This window comes from Diceros bicornis, chromosome 5 (assembly GCF_020826845.1).
Source record: "Diceros bicornis minor isolate mBicDic1 chromosome 5, mDicBic1.mat.cur, whole genome shotgun sequence".
NCBI lineage: Eukaryota > Metazoa > Chordata > Mammalia > Perissodactyla > Rhinocerotidae > Diceros > Diceros bicornis.
Window position 1 is genome coordinate 78,712,901 of NC_080744.1, and position 17,589 is coordinate 78,730,489.

General features: G+C 40.4%; 1 protein-coding gene across 1 annotated transcript; it reads right to left on the reverse strand.

Moving 5' to 3' along the window:
* Nucleotides 1–862: 862 nt before the first annotated feature.
* On the reverse strand, nt 863–17,253 carry MPHOSPH10 (M-phase phosphoprotein 10). The gene is made up of 11 exons (XM_058542275.1): nt 17,132–17,253; nt 14,781–15,459; nt 14,022–14,173; nt 13,321–13,492; nt 11,245–11,386; nt 10,380–10,447; nt 9,157–9,294; nt 6,516–6,626; nt 2,830–2,937; nt 1,525–1,755; nt 863–1,099 (listed from the first exon to the last, which is right to left on the reverse strand). The coding sequence occupies exons 1-11, from the start codon at nt 17,218–17,220 to the stop codon at nt 950–952; spliced, it is 2,040 nt and encodes a 679-aa protein (XP_058398258.1). The 5' UTR covers nt 17,221–17,253; the 3' UTR covers nt 863–949.
* Nucleotides 17,254–17,589: the final 336 nt, after the last annotated feature.

Here is a 17,589-nt window from a genome sequence, read left to right on the forward strand (position 1 = left end):
GCACACTGGTGAAGAGAACTCTATCTGAATACAACGTGAAACAAATCACCCCTTGAAACAAATCACCCCTCAGTACTGACTGGGGCTCAGTCCAGCCACATGCAGCCCAGGTCTACCCCAAGTGGCCAGTAATTCCTGAATTAGTAAGCAGGAATGCAGAGTACAAACCTCCACAGGCTCGCCTTGACGGCTGTATTGTCCTCTGTAGAGGAAAACCTACAAGGGCTTTCCCTATTGCTTTAACTGAAGCTTAGTTCTCATTTTCCACCCAGGCTTAAGGCATTTCCATCAAAGCATAATATGAGATCCCAACAAAAAGCAGTTTTCCCTGGATGGGGAGGTTGAAACAAAGAGTACTGGTGGTCAGGGAAGACTCTCCACAGACTGCCAGTCTAGCTTCCTGGCTGTGTTCACCTTCTATCACATCAGGATCACAGCTGTCCTCTGTGCATCTGACCGGACGCTGCTCTATAGCCTAAGTGAAACCTTTGGTCAGGTGACATCATATCATCTCCCAAGGGGAAAGACATAAGGCCAAAAATCTCAATTTTGTGAAAGGATGACAGGGGAGTGGGAGAAGAAAATCAAGACTCTAAAGAGTGAGGACCTCTGCTGTAGACAGCTGGTTGTGACGGCGTGGCCGGCTCCTGTGCCCTTCTCAGCCTGCAGGCCAGCTCTTGCTCAGCAGCTGGCATGCCCGAGCTGGCCTTCACCCTGGCCCTAGCGAGAGCACACTGCGGGAAGGGCCTTGGGAACTAGGTCCCGCCTCACACCCAGAGAAAGCAAGACAGGGCTTTCCAGAGACAGTCTGGAGTTTTGTCTTTTCAAACTGGAATTCTCAAATATCTGCCATCTGTGCAAAGAAAAGTTCTCAAAAATTTTATTATGAAACAAAACAATGACAGAATATAAGCTTACACATTAATATTTACATTATATTCAACATATATTACAGCTTTAACTTATGAACAGAAATATCCTGTCTTTTCTTCTTTTTCTTCTCCGTTTTCTTTGCATCATTGATTTGCATTTTGACTTGATCTTGTAACTTAGAAAAGAATGCTTGAGAGGACTTTAATGCTTTGTCTTTACCTTCATCCTGCAATTAAAAATAATACATGCTCATGCTATAAAACATGCTCATGAGTAAAAGAAGCCAAGTGATTACAATGCATAAAAGTATACATATGAAAAGGGACTAGAAGAAATTATGAGAAATTAAACTAGTTAGCATGGAGGTGTCATACACATTCTATGCTGCTGCACTGTTCTTGTTATTTAAAAGAGAAGGGAGTCAAGAAAAACTACTGCCACAACCCAGGGGACTGTGAGGACCTTCCATTAAAAACCCGAGAGAGGGAAGGCTGCTATTCCAGCCAGTCACAGGAGGCCTCTCCTCCCCAGGCGGGCGTGGGCAGGCAGTGTTGCTGGCTCAGTGGCTCCAGTCGAGCACCGTCACCTACAGCTCGCCATCTGCTTCCTACCAAAGGCCCCCTTCAGTAGTTTTCTTTCCCACACCCTTACCTTTAGTAGCGAAGCTCTGCCTGTTTTGGTCAGCTGTTTTATCTTCTCTGAAGCCACTGCCTTCGTGTATTTCCCTGCTTGGTCTGGGTTGCTCTTTTCAAGCAGTTTTCTCCGCTTTTCCTTCTCTTTTATTTTCATATGCTTCTGATATTTCTTTTTCCTCCGTTCTCGTTTCTTGTCTGTAGCTGTTTTCTCAGCAGCTGTTTTTATATCTCCAGCTTTATTTTTTTCCTATTAAAAAATAACCACCAGCATGAGAGTTAATCTAACCTAACATCAACTCAGGGAATTGGAAGAGAAGCAATTCCACAGAATGTGGCTGATGGGCTGTATGTCTACAGCCAAGTGTGTGTACACAGAGCAATCCCCACCTGTGTTTCAAAGAGCTTTGGTAACTCAGCTCTTTGAGACCTGGAATGCATTCTCTGACAGAACAGACTCTTATAGTGGCGGTTCAGTTCCCAAACTACTTCACAAAGGCAGCCTGGAGAGCTCAGCTGTCAAGCTGCCAGTCCTAGAGAAGCAAGTCCCCACAGCACTTAGATTCCAGCCTGGGCTCCAGGGACACGCCTGAGGCAGCCCCAGTGCTAAGCTGCTGATGACAGCCACTGAGCTGACAGCAGGGGCTCCCAGAGACAGAAGGGAAACATCTATCCAGTGAGAATCAATTTCCTCTCTTTCCTCCTCAGCTGCCAGCCTAGCCTGCCCAGGCTGTCACTTGCAGAGGTAGCAGAGGTTCTGAAGGGGTGGGTGTGGGTGTAGCAAAGCAAGTGAGGAGGGAAAAAAGAGGGCCATGCTGCTTGGCCAGCCAGGAAGACGAGGCTGGCAGAAACCATCATTACCGTGTAAGGCATGAGCTTCAATGTTCACAGGGCAGAGACTGCCTGCATTCTTTCAATACCCATGTGCTCTATTCCAGACCCCGATCCCATTACTCATAATCATTAAATGGATAAAATAAGGGGGAAAATGCTGATAAAGGATTACTAATGTACAACCAATTTGTTTTAAATCTAACATCACTGCTAGTATTCAAACTGGATTATAACAAGATACTGATACTGGATTATTTACAAATAGCTTTTATAATAATTCTTATACCTGCACCCTCATAATAATAGCTGATTATAGAAGACTGGTATTTGAATATTATATAACATTATTAGTTTGATTATACTTAGAAACTGCTGATACATCAGAATAAAAACTACAAACTCAAGGAAAACGACCTTAAATAAACAGAGACCTGGCTATAAACAACTAATTTATAAACAGATATTTAACGTCTCAACATTGGCTTCTTACCTTGACTTCCTCTGGCGCCAGGAGAGCTGCGTCGCTAACGCTCACTGGGGCCACCTCCTCCATGGTTATGGCTGGCAGATTTGAGACAACTTTAATCTCTGGAACAGGCTAGAAAAGAGACACTACATTTAATAGGAAGAACTGTTTTGGAAAACTAAAATGGTATCAAAATAAATCAAACCTATCAATTATAAAAAGGAGAAAAGAATGCAACACTAACTGAAGGACTATTTGTTTTTTTTCTTTTTTTGAAAGAACTACCCAAGAAATTCAGACATTAAAACCTGTTTCATAGTGATCATGGTAATAAAAGGACAAGAGTGATGATTTATCTAACACTTACACTAATGTTCTTTACATCTAACTGACACACCTCTGTGAGGGGCAGCTGGGGACAGGGACTGTTGGCCAGAGTGGAGTAAAGGATGAAGTGTGGGAAAGAGCAGGTGTCCTGGAGACAGCGTGGAATTGAGACTCAGGAGAAAGGGGCTCTACAGCAAAGCGCATCACTGCCTCCTTCGCACACTCATTCTCCTTGTCACAGCCCTATCCTGTCCATCTTCCAGTTAACTGGGCAGATATGTGCCCCAGGAAACTACAGAAACAACAAAACAAGTCATAAACACAACAGAATCTTGGATTCTAAGTAAGAGAAAAATGTCAGAGTGTGGAACAAATCATTTCTTCCACTGGACCACTGTTCAACTATTTACGGGAAACAGTGTGTTCCATTCCACAATTTAAAGAGAAACATGGAGAAAATGGAGACAACTCAAAAAAAATAACAAAAAAATGATGACTAAGGTTAACAGAGTCTACAGAGATGGCCCCTGAAGTACCAGCCTGAGGGGGAACCTATATCAGAAATTCTACATTTCTGAAGAAGAAAATAAGTAAGACAGGCTTTTAAACTGGGGCAGGCAGACACAAATACATTCATTTTTCAATTCCAAGATTCCAAGGAATGTCTGAGTACTTCCCCACGTCAGGTTCTATGCTAGTGTGATGAGCACAGCAGTGAAATGGCAGTGAACAAAATACATTCGTGCTGGCTTGAAAATGAGTAGAGAACAATGAACAATCAACCAAAGACTGCAATTGTGCTATGGTGCAATGAGGGAAAGGAGCAGAGTAGGGACAAATGCAGAGAGAGGGAGGGGGCGTTTGGTGTGAGACTTCAGAGATAGGAAGGAGCCAGCCATGGAAAAGAGGAAGGGCAGCCTAATGGGCCTGGGGGAGAGCCCAGCAGGAAGGCACAAGGAAGGAGGCACTTCGCCAGCTGAAGGTACCAGAAGACCAGTATGGCCGGGGGATAGCAAGTTACGGAGACTAGAGGGGTGGGAAGGAGCCTTCTCATAAGGCACGGGAAGGGATGGAGTCCTTCATATCAGTAAGACTTTTTTCACAGTAAGACCTGCTGGCCAAGAAGGGTTGAGAGATTTCTCTCTTCCCTTCATCTGTTTATTTTACACAGCCCAAACTGTACACAGCCCAAACTAGGCACTTTGGGAATCTAAAGATGGTTCCTGCCACCAAAAACTTACCATCATATAAATTACACCTCAATTAAACAAAAACAAAAAAGCAGGTGATAAAAGCTGATTGTCTGTTTGAGAAGACAAAATACTCGCACAGAAAAAATCACCTAACCATTCAAGAATCAGAAAGGATCTTGGAGATTACCACTTCTGTATAGATTAAATGTGAAGCGATCTGCCTAAATCACAAATCTAGTTAGGGGCAGAATCAGACTCAGGTTTCTGACTTCTAGACTAGTCCCTGATTCATGACATCCCATTTCCGGACAATACCACAAGAGACACCAAGGGGCGATAGGTGAGCAAGCACCAAAAGGATGGTACAAGCATGTTGCATGGCTTCACAGAAAGTGGTGAGTAGGACAGGAAGCTTCAAGGAGTAGACAGGCACTGGGCCAAGTCTGGGTGGGAGTCAAACAGGCAGAGAGGGAGAGCACTAGACATGTTTGGGGCTGGCCCAGGGAGCAACACGCAGCAGAGAGAACATGGGCCCAGAGTTAGATCTGACCCTCCCACCTCCTAAGCCTTGGTTTCCTCATCTGCAAAACAGAAAGAGTAATATCTGCCTCAGTGTCTTGTGGATTAAGAGTTAAAGTACAGGGGCACTGACGTCATCAAGATGGTGACATAAGTCGATTCCAACTTTAGTCCTCCTCACCAAACCAACTAGCACTATCCATAGAAAAGACACCATTTTGAAAAGCCCAGAACCAAGGTATGAGGCTGAAGCAACTCTCTGGACCAGAGACTGAGACGGACCGCATTAGAAGGGAAAAAAGAGAGGCTACACTATGACCACATCATCCCTCCCGCCGGCTGGCACAGCACCCACTGAGAAGGCCCCTCTGGCCCTACAGTTTCTCCAGCGGGAAAAGAGAGCACACGGTGAACTTCCAGCTCCCTAGCGTTGCAGGACGCTTCTGGGTAGGCCCAATCATGTCTGCCTCACATGGATCACTGAGAATATCTGCAGGGATTGACCACTGGGGATCAGGCTGGGACAGAGAACAGGGGCAGGGCTTACAGCAAACAGCGCTCTGATCTTGGCAGACCGCGTTCCTCCTCACAGCAGCACCTGAGTAGAGATCCCAACCAGCCCATCTGCAGAGCCAAGCTGAAAGCTCTGTCTGGCTCAAAGAAATAACTGCACCTCCATGTTCATTACAGCATTTTTTACAACAACCAAGACATGGAAACAACCTAAGTGTGCATCAGTATATATATAGATACATATACTGCTGAATAATATTCCACTGTGTGTATATGGAATATTATTGAGCAGTAAAAAGGAAATTCTGCCATTTGCAACAACATGGATGGACCTTAAAGGCATTATGCTAAGTGAAGTCAGTCAGACAGAGAAAGACAAATACTGTACAATGCCACTCAGATGTGGAATCTAAAAAAAATTACTGATAGAAACAGAGAACAGACTGGTGGCTGCCCGAGCTGCAGCAGTGGGGGAAATGGGTGAAGGTGGTCAAAAGGGACAAACTTCCAGCTATAAGATAAATAAGTCCTGGGAATCTAGGCCACCACTGCATGATAACTACAGTCCACAAGACTGTATTGTACATATGAAAGTTGCTAAGAGAGTAGGTCTTAAAAGTTCTCATCACAAGAAAAAAAAAATTCTAACTATGTGAGGTGACGGGTGTTAACTAAACATTGTGGTAATCATTTTGCAAAATATACATATGTCAAATCATTATGTTGTACATCTTAAACTTATACAATGTTATATGTCAATTATGTCTCAAAAAAACGGGAGGAAAGGAGTTAATGTCCACAAAGGACCTAATACGGCACATAGCAAGTATTCAGTCCATGCCAGGTCTGGACATCACATTGTCCAGACCAATCACAGACGAAAATGCAACTGAAGACCAAACCAGGAGAAAGGGCGAGAAAGAGGAAACCCTGTGGCTAAGGCTGAGGGTCTGGCAAGGGCCCACTGGAGATCAGCCTGGATCAGCAGGGGCGAAGCCAGAATTGTCATGAGCTCAGACATGAGCCTTTCTCATGGGAGGCCCTGCCTGTAATTTACAGGGAATCCCTGCAGGTTTCTATCCTAAAACCAAATACAGAGCCAGACTGACACAAGCTCACATCTGCTCTATCTACACACTGAAATGTTAACACACTTACCGGTTTAGGGATGAAGTGAAAGTTTGAGAGGGCATCCAATTTTAAGAAGAGGGAATCCATCATCTTCTGAATTTCTACGTGCTCTGGATTTTCTTCTTCTGCTGTTTTTTGCTTAGGGAATAAATTCAACAACATCAGACTAAGCAGCTTAATATACAGCACAGGACAAAACGCTGAAGGCCAATGACAATAGGTATTCCCCATTTCTCATCATTAAGGCTTCAGCTCCAAAGGAATATACCCAGGCAAAACTCAAGTTATCAATACCACAATGGTGCCAGCCCCTAAGAGAAGAAATGTGATGTGCACTTGAGGAGCTGCAGCAACCATTACCTCTAACATTTAGAACTTATCATTTAATTCTCTTGGTATTTATTTCTCTCAAGAACTAAGCTATTCCCACTAGGATGGCTATCATTTAAAAAAAAGGGGAAAGTAATAAGTGTTGGCGACGATGTGGAGGAACTGGAACTCTTGTGCATCATTGGTGAGAATGTAAAATGGTGCAGTCAGAGTTGAAACAAGTTTGGTAATTCCTCAAAAAGTTTAACAGAGAATTACCATATGACCCTGCAATTCCACTCTTAGGTATATACCCAAGAGAATTAAAAATAGGTACTCAAACAAATAAACGTACACATATGTCCAGAGCAGCACTATTCACAATAGCCAAAAGCTAGAAAGAGCCCAAATGCTCATCAACTAATGAGTGGATAAGTAAACTGTGGTATGTACATACAATGGAATTTTATTTAGCCATAAAAAAGAAATGAAGTACTGACACATGCCACAATCTTGAAAACATTATGCTAAGTGAAAGAAGTCAGACGCAAAAGGTCACATATTATATGATTCCACTTACATGAAATATCTAGAATAAGTAAACCCATAGAGAATGAATGCAGATTGGTGGTCATCAGGGGCAGGGGTGAGGGAAGAATGGGAAGCAACGGCTCAATGGGTATGGAAATTTATTTTGAGGTGACGAAAACGTTTTGGAACTGGATAGAGATAGTGGTTGCAAAACACTGTGCATATACTAAATGCCCCTGAATTGTTTACTTTAAAATGGCCAATTCTATGTTATGTGAATCTCACCTCAATTGAAAAAAAAAAAAGAACTAAGGTGTTAATGTAGACTTCACAAAAATTATCCAAATATCCATTTGGATTGAGGGACTTTGTTTTCTTTTATTTATATAAAATTTGTTAAAGATTTATTCTAAATCACACAAAAACTCGACAGCAGTTTTCATTCTGAGGAGAAAAGGCAAACTTTATACTTCCCTTTTCCCCCTGCCCAAAATGCTTATTCTAGAAGGCTAGGACAGTTTTTATTTGCTTGCTTTTTAATTAAGACATAAGCAAAAGAAATAAACAAAAATAGCCAGAACTGAGAAGCAAATGGCTCTTTGCTTCCACGACCCTGGTGCCAGAGATGCATCCAGGTCTGTGTTCCCACTGTCTGTCATCAGAGCCCACCTTACAGCTATGTCCAAACACTTGTTACTGCTTCTTACTATTTTAACTTAACTCATATTTTTATCCCAAACATGTGTTTTTGCCTCATCCCAGGTAGTAAGTCCTGTGAAATCACACACATACAACTAAGATTAAAGATTCCTTCATGTGCTGTTTACCAGCACATCATCTTGTTTATTACCTCTAATTTGGATACCAAACTTTGGGAAATACTGATCGTCATCCCCAGACTAACTCTTAATGGAATGGTTCTAGAATTAGCCTAAATTAAGTCCATACTCACAAACTTGTGAACTGGCTGTTGACTTCCAAGATATAAATAAAACTAACATTTACAAAGCTGGTACAAGCTGTTGCATTACATACTTAGTTTAATTTTTAACTCTCATGGTTACCAAATACTTTCTGTATTTACTGAATCTCCTCAAAGTAATCAGGTGATGTTCAATAAGCATCGACTGAGGCTGTACACATGTTCTCTCATCTACCACCTAGGGTTGCAAAGCAGCCGGAGAGAATTTTAATTCAAATCTTTCTGTTCTTCAACTTCACAGTGGCGTCAAAGGCACTGCTCGCTGTCGCTGCTTAAGTGGCATTAACTAACTAAATCTGGTAGAAATCTTAAATGGCCTTTGCAGAATAAAAATACCATCTCATCCTCAAGCACACATTGACCACACTTCCAATAAATCAAATGTGAAGGAATAATTCAATTATTATATTAGGAATATAATATTTTTGGAAATATGACTTTGTCCTATTCAACCCGATTTTTTTTTAAGAATCTCTACGTAAAAAGAACCAAAAAACAAAAACCTACCAGACCCAAAAATCTGAATGAATTCACAGATAATCCGATAAAATATGTCAGTAAGTTCAAAAGTATGAATGAGAAATGATTTTAAAATTGTAGCACTACTGTAACAATTGCTGGAAAGTGAACTAGCTGTGAAAAAATCAGATGACCAGTGACAAACCACAAACCGCCCCCCCAGCATTCAGTGGGAACATTATAACCCCTCTATTTCTAAACGAGGTGACCCAAGAGCTCAAGGTTTCTGTGTTTCATGAATTTCAATCGTCACAGTAGAGCCAGCAGAGCTGGGTCTCTACTTCTCTTCCTTTAAAAACAATTGTTTTGCCTTAAAGGCTTCCTTACCTGGTTGAGTTTGATATATTCCTGTTCATAAATTTCAGCAAGGCTCAATTTACTCTTCTCATGGTCTAACGTTAAACGCTTTTTATATTCATATGCATCCTCTTTAGGTTTTTCTTTACGTACTACATCATCCCAAGCCTAAAATAGGGAAGGCAGGTGGAATATAAATTAACACAATCTATAATTTCTTTCTAGGCTCACTTAATCTTCCTCTGGAACATTATTATTCCAGAAGAAGCAAACTATAGCAAAAAAGAAGTAATTTTTAACCTCTGAAATGACTATTCAAGTCACAAAGAATAAGTATCATGAAAGGCAAAGAGGACATTACTCGAGTATCCATTTTGTTTTTGCTTTAAATGTGTCTTTCTCCTGGTTACCAACTTTAATTCCATATTTCCCTATCACGGTTTGTTTAAAAGTCAAGATTTGAGTTTGTCTCATTTCATTTAAAATTTAAAGATATTCTGTATATAGTGTATATTTCAGACGCAAAAGTGTAAGCTAAAATTCTACACGTTATAAAACGATCTCTTACAGAACATGTCATATATGCAAGTTTTATCCTAAGTTTACAAAATAAGATCAATTCTTAAAAACTCCTTGCCAGGTCTGTCGCACCAGATACTATGTCTAGACCAAGGGTCCTGGGTGTGACCATGTCAAATCAGACACCAATCATCACACCTGCTACCCTCCATCAGCTTCATCCCACACCACACTACAGGTCAGCACGGTGCAGGGGAGACTGGCAATGGCTTGTTACCCCTTTCTCCTCAGGCACAACATCGGTCTTTTTTTTTTTTTTTTTTTAATTTTTTATTTATTTATTTTTTCCCCCAAAGCCCCAGCAGATAGTTGTAGGTCATAGCTGCACATCCTTCTAGCCGCTGTATGTGGGACGTGGCCCCAGCATGGCCGGAGAAGTGGCGCATCGGTGCGCGCCCAGGATCGAACCCTGGGCCGCCAGCAGCGGAGCGCACGCACCTAACCGCCAAGCCACGGGGCCAGCCCCACAACACCTGTCTTTCCTGGGCACTAGTGAACGGCAGCACCTCACACAACAAAAGTTGAGGACACTCCTAGCCTAGATTTATGACTTTTAAATGAAAAACTGAGAAAAACAAAATTTCTATGAAAGCAGAGCATTATTCCGACTCCCAAAATACTCTCATATAATTTCCAGTGAATTTTAAATTAAGTTAAATTTCATTCTTACTGACCTGATCTCTTATTCTCTGCTTAATGATATCTTCTAGTTGAAGGGTAGTTTCCTCTGTGATCACAGGTGCTAAAGGAAATATGAAATGTACTCATTAAGTAGATATAAACTAGACCAGTGGTTCTCAAAGGGTAGTCCTTGAACCAGCAGCATCAACAACCCTTGGACTTGTTAGAAATGTAAATACTTGGGCCCCATCTCACACCTCCCGAATCAGAAAAGTAGGTGGAAGAGGACACCTATCTGTGTTTTAACTAGCCCTCTGATGCTCCCTCCAGTTTGAGAGCCATAAACTAGAATATATATGGTAGTGAGTGCTAACACTTTTACTCATGCACCTGGCGAGTCTCTCCCTCTTTTCCATTCTCTCTAGCAATTCATTTTGACTTAATGAGTACAAAAAAGAATTTGATGAGATGACCAGGGTTTCTGGCTGGCGTTCACAATTGAATCAGAGGACAATGACAACATTAATGTATCAGTAATTCTTGAATTAATGGCATTGTAGCTATATAGGAGAATGTCCAAGTTCTTAGAAGATATATCTAAAAATACTTCAGAGTGAAATGAAGCATCATGATATTGGCAACTTTCAAATGATTCAGGGAAAAAGGTACATACATACAATCACACACATACATAGGGGAGAAAGCAAATACTGCAAAATGTTAACAACTGGTGAATCTAGCTCAGTGGTGATACATATGTTTGCTATACTATTTTTTCAACTTTTCTGTATGCCTGCAAGATTTTAAAATAAAAAAGTAGAAGAAAAGGATGAATATCACCCCCAAATCTTTCTATGGAACAGAACCATGGAAAAAGGACACAAGGGAACACTTGCAGAAGCCTGCGGGCCCACGCACCCATGCGGACCGCGTGGTCAAAGTGCAAGGTCTCTTCCAGGAGGCTGTTCTCTGGCCGCTTTTGTGCTGTCACTTCCCCTTGAAGCTGCCAAGGTTTTTTTTCCAACAACTCTTTTTCTAAAGATGCAATTTTTTCATTCATCTAAGAAAGAGACAAAAGGAGTTACTATACACTTAGGACACAAATTAGACTTATAGTTGTGTAAAAGCAATTAATATTTTTAAAAGCGGGAAAGCAAGAAATGTATTTATTGTTCTTCAATACAACTCTGGTTTGTTCTTGTCTTAATTATGCCAATAGTGCCTTCCCATTCCTGTTGTCTGAGGTGGGGTGAGGAGCTGCACATGATCTCTTTTCCCCACTGATTTTAAATGTCATGTTTATAATATAGTAAATTTCCCCAGAAGCATTTGGTTATATTTCTGGGCTCTATTCCAGCCAAACGACCTATCTGTACACAAGCTACTACCAATTTTAATTATTAGAGCATTCCAAGATTAGGTAAATTTTTTTGATTAGAACATTAGTATCTAATGGAGTCTCTTTTGATCCCATACTCCAAATCCTAACTATCTCCAACTTCTAAAAGACAATATCTGTAATGACTTTTGTGTATAAAATACCAGCTTATTCAGCTACCTTCCTGAATTCTCTTATTTTTCCTAATAGCCTTTCAGTTCATCTGCTTGGTTTTTCCAGTATCCACTGCAAATATTAATGCTTTTGTTTCAGTTTTTCTTACCTCTTATCTTTCTCTTTTGTAGTTGCTCTGGCTAACACTTCTAAGAGAATGTTAAATAACAGTGGTAATACTAAGAGGGGACATTTTGTCTTATTCTTGATTTTAAAGGGATGTCTCTAGAATTTCTCCATTAAACAAGATGGCACCTTTTGGCTAGATGTATCTGCATTTCACTAGGAGTAAAAAAAATTAGGAATGGATATTGAATTTTATCAAATGTCTTTTTGACATATATGGAGGTGACCATACAGTTTTTCTCCTTAACCAAGATTTAAATTAATAGATTTCCTAATACTGAGTCAAGAGAATGAGGCCCACTTGGTTGTGGCGGCATGACTCTTTCATTGTGCTCTTTGGATTTTTGCATAAATGCGACTGTACGTGTGTTTTAATGCTACCTTTGTCAGGTTTGGTTGGGTATTCATGTTATAACAGCTTCACAAGAAAAAAGTTTGGAAGCTTTACTTTACTCTTTACATATGGGAATTGATTAAACAGCATTAAATTATCTATTTCTTGAAAGTCTGATATACTTCCCCAGTAAAACTAAATCTCCTTTTCTTGTTTGAGGGGGGAAGAATGGGAGTGGTAGGCAGGCAGAGGAGGACACTAACTCATTGACAAATTTCTTATTTTCTTTTATGGTGCTTTTTTTTCTTTAGACTTTCTCTTCTGGGGACAATCTGACAATCATGGATTTAATTCAGATTCTCTTTTTTTAATAATTCTTTTGATCTCCTTGGTATCTTTGGTTATTTGCCTATTCTCACTTCTAATTGTGTGACATAATTCTAAGGTGGTTAAATGATAGAGCCAAATGATTGGAGCCAGACTATGTCTATAATTTTCAAATGACCTTTCATTTGTCTGAAATTATGTCACAATGAAATAATTTGTATCAACTTTGGAAGATGAGTTTGAGATGGTATTAAAATTCAGGCTATGTAGCACTCACAAAAGCCATGTGCAGAGCACCCTAGTATCCTTAAGAGCAGCTGAAAGAGTTATAAGGAGAGGTCCACAGGACAGCTAATCAAGAAAGACATGCCACAGGTATAAAGACACCAAGGACAGAGAAAAGAAACATGTTTTATACATGGGCCCGAAATTGAAAGCCTCAGGTTGGGAAATGCAGCGCCGATTTTTTGCAAATTAGCTGCTTTCCACATGGGCATCTCTATACAATGTGCTTTAGAGAGTAGCAGCAAGATTTTTGTTTTGTTTTCTTAAAGGATAATTAAGAGTTCCACCAAAAAAATGGAGATTAGTTACTAGCCTCTAAGTTCTATAGACTTTAAATTTAAATTTAAGCATTTAAATTCCTAATAATTACCTTTTCCTGTCTTTTTTCAAAAGAGGATTTAACTTCATCAGAATCTTTCTTAACACTTAAGATATTTGTATCTTCAGTATCCTCATCATCTGGCAAAGCAAAGGTCACTCTTTTCAAGGTTTCTTTATGTTGTTTACTGTCTTCACCTTCTTCAAGATCATTATCTTCATCCCTATAATATCAAAACACTTATGACAGGAAACACACTACTTTTCATTAGGAAAACAAAAAGGAACAAACTTTCTAGTAATAAAAGTTTTTCTTTCGTACACCCAATGCAATCGACTATTCAGAACTTCTAAAGTCATTCAGTTATTAAGGTACAACAAGGAATTATTTAGGTGAAATAGAACAAAAAGCATCCAACATACAGAAAATAAATTATTCATCAATCTACAATACAAACTTATTTCACAAAAATAACAGGGGATTTTTATTGGCACAAAAAATAAATCAAAGCTCCTTGTAATAAAGGTTTGATTGCTACTGCCAGTAATCTTTATCTTCATGAGATGACCTCTGATGTCTCTAAATTCAGAGACTTTCTTTGGGCTATCTTGAGACTATCTGAGCTTAGAGAATTTACTATTTGATCTTAGAGAATCTAACTTCTTAGGATAAACATATTTGACAACTATGAGTACACGTATATGATTGGGCCGCTCCAGTCTACAATGTAAAGGATAATTCAAAATACTCACATTTCAGAAATGCTTTCTTCTTCTTCCTCAGCAATTTCTTCCTCTTCTTCATTTGAACCCAGCTCATCATCATGAGCACTCGCTATGTCTTCATCACTTTCAACTGGATCAAAAAAATCTTTGTATTTCAGGTTTCTGGAACTTTTACCTGACTAAAATAAAAGGACTTTTAAAACTTTTAATTAAGGACAGAAAAATGCATTAAAACATGCATATGTGTGTATGTGTATTGTCTGTGTATATACACAGCTCTCTAACTTTAACATTATAAGCTAAAAATAGTTATTAGGGCAAATTGGAAACTAATAACACTACCATAAAACCATAAGAACTATCAGAACATACAACCTGAATCTAAGTATAGATTCATTTATAACTGAAATGATAGAGTACAATATTCCATATATCTAAATCTTCCAACTACAGTTATTCTCAAAATATCGCAGCCTAAATAAAGTATACAAATGCCTTCCTTTTATTATTATTTTTAGCGCTTGGTGAAAATATATGTTTGAAGGAAAATTCTGAATATCTCTAAAATGTGTGATTATGCTTCTTAGCTACAAAACAAGTATTTTGTAATAAGGAAATGATGACTTTAGTTTAATTTTTCCAGTCAATTTTTTTCAACTGATCTAAATATTTCACTTATGCCCTAGTGAGTTCTGAAGTGTTTTAAACCCTTTCTCGAAAAACAGAACAAATCTAATTTGAGAAGGCAGAAAGTGCTTTCTTTCTCTCCTCTCCCCAAAACTTTACCTTAACGTTTTGACTTCCAAACAGTCCTCCCTCATCTTCATCAGAATCAACATCTTCAAAAAAGTCAATATCTTTCTCCTCCTCCTCCTCCTCTTTTTGTTCCTCTTCTTTTTCCATGTTTTCTAAAAAGGTCTCCATTTCAGATAGTTTGAAGAATTTATCATCTACTATGGACTTTTCTCTTGGTTTCCTAGGCACTTGGTTTTGCACCTTGCTCTGCTGTTCCAGTTTGCTGATATCAAAGTCAAGATCAGAATCCTCATCACTGAAAACGGGACTTTCTCTTAGGTCAAATTTGCTAGAGTTTTTAGCTCTCTCATCCCCTTTAGGATCATCACCACTCAGGTCTGACACTTCGTCCTCCTCCAAATCTTGTTCTAGGTCCTCCTGGCCGTCAGCCTCCATGTCTGAGCCATCCTCTTCACACTCCTGGTCCTCATTCTCTGGGAGAAGACTGATGTCTTCATCTTTAATGGTTTCACTAATTGCATTCTGGAAGTACTGTAAAATTGGTTCATTTTGCAATTCCAGTTGTTGCCAAATCTGCTCATCGTCAAAATTGTCTATCACCAGTTTTTTTAAACAGCTTCCATGGATTCTGCCATTCTCTAGTATTTTATTAAAGTCATAAAGTACTTTTGTTAAAGAAGTGAAGTTTGATGCCAATTCATCTTGAATCCTATTAAGGAATCGGGAGAAGGAAGTTAAATGAGATTTATAATAACAGGTGGTAATTTCACAGCACTCTGAATTAAAAGAAAAAAAAGCCCAACTCTTGTGCAAAGTCAAATTTGAATGAAATGTCAATTTTAAGTATAGATTCTAGCCCCCAAGAGTGTATCATCTTGCTGATGAGCCACATTAATGTATAAAATATGTCAACTAAATATCTGTGAATCTGCTGTATGGATTTTAGACATGAAAATCATTACAGATCTATTTGCCTAGAGATATGTAGTGAATCTTAGCCTTAAATTTTCAATTCTGCTATATTATATACCACTCTATTCATTCAGTCAGCCAATGGTCAACACTTGTTTTAGCAAGAGAGGTCAGAAAATACATCCCTGAGGATATGCCATCTGAGATGAGACCTATACATAAGAAGACAGTCTTACAAAGATCTAGAAACATGTATTCTAGGCAGAAGAAATAGTAAGAACAAACTTCCTACGACAGACACGAGCTTGGTGAGTCTGAGGAACAGAAAGGCCAGCATGGATGCAGTGTGGTGAAGGAGGCAGGTAAGGTTAGAGAGGTAGGTGGGAACCAAATCATGCAGAGCTCAGAGGTAAGAGTTTGCCATTTTAAGTGCAAAGAGAAGACATCAGGTTTTAAGCAGAGGAACAAAATGATATAATTTACACTTTGTAAAGATGGCCTATGGAGGAAAAGGAATGAAATTAGGGTGATTAGGAGGCTAATGCAGCTGTCCAGGCAAAGGATGATGATGAAATGTTCTGGGCTAGAGCAGTGGATACCATGAGAGGTAGTTGAACTTGGAATACAGTTTTGAGACAGAACTGACAGGATCTGCTAAGGAATTAGATGTAAAATTGATAAAAAAGAAGACATCAAGAAAGTAGCTTAGTTACATGTCTGAACGACTAGAAAGATAGAGGTGCCATTTACTAAGATAGAGAAGGCAAGTGGTGGAGCATGGGGAAAGAATTTCAGGGAGGGCAGAGTACAGGGGAGTAAATGGAAGCAACAGTTCATTTTGGACTTGTTAAATTTAAGATGCTGAGAGTATATGGCTGTAGTTGCTGTGAGCCTGGAGCTCAGAGAAGAGATCGACTTTGAAATATAAATCTGAGAGCCATAATTTCATAATTTTAAGTCCTTCCACAAAATACAAATAAAGATCTTGTGCCAGGAAGAGAGATGCAAGTCCTAATTCTCAAGAAGCTCAGTCGTGAGGGTTGATAGACAAGCGACACGTTAAAACTTCCAATCAAGTATGATGATGGGTAAGCATCATCCTGGGTAAGTATCACCCACAGGGGGTTACGCGTGCTTTGGGAGCACATGGGAGAAAAGAGCAACCAACCTAGTGCGTGTGTGTGTGTATAGAGGCTAGAGGGTGCCTAAGACTCAACAGAGGCCTCCGGGCGTTAATAACTGAGCTTAGATTGATTTCCATAGCACACGACTGGGAGACCCGCACTGTCCAGCTCTTATCAATTTTAAAAATTTTGATAGGCTAGAGGGGCGTAAACTACCTGATATTTGGGGAGAACAGATCTACGCTTCCCGTTACCTTCCCTCTACTCCAGGATTTGCTGGGGGCCCGCAGCCCGCGCCCACGGGAGACCTGGGCCGCACCCCGAGCCCGGACTCGGCGCACTTACGTGAGGAAGCACTCCGGCTGGCTGGTGGCTTTCCCGACCTCCTTCAGACACCGCTCCAGGGTCCGTCGACGCCAGACCCGCGGGGCCATGGCTGTCTGCAACTCCAGACACAACGCCGCATGCAAAGGAAAAGGGCTGCCCGGAAACCGCGCCACAAACACGCCCCTGGAGCAGCCTGGAACCCGCAGTCGAAGGTTCCGCGGCGCACAGGTTCCGGACCCACCCCCAACAAGAGCGAATGGCAGCGCGAGAACTTTCACGGGGCTTGCGCAGAGGGGCGGGGCGGAAAACCGAAAAGAGCTACACTGGTCAGCCCAAGCGCCTTTGAACTTTCTCCAAACTTTGTGTGTTGTATTCCCGAGGAGCCCACAGGGGGTAACGCGTCCTCGCTTTAAGTTTCTGCTCTAGATGCACTAGGTGGCTGCAACACGTTGTATTGTAAAAGAAGAGCGGGCCTG

Coding starts and splice junctions, on each gene's coding strand:
- MPHOSPH10 (XM_058542275.1), bottom strand. CDS start 17,220: ATGGCCCCGCGGGTCTGGCGTCGACGGACCCTGGAGCGGTGTCTGAAG. Junction 6,627..9,156: donor AATATATCAAACTCAACCAG/GTAAGGAAGCCT, acceptor TTATTCCCTAAG/CAAAAAACAGCAGAAGAAGA. Junction 2,938..6,515: donor TTCACTTCATCCCTAAACCG/GTAAGTGTGTTA, acceptor TCTCTTTTCTAG/CCTGTTCCAGAGATTAAAGT.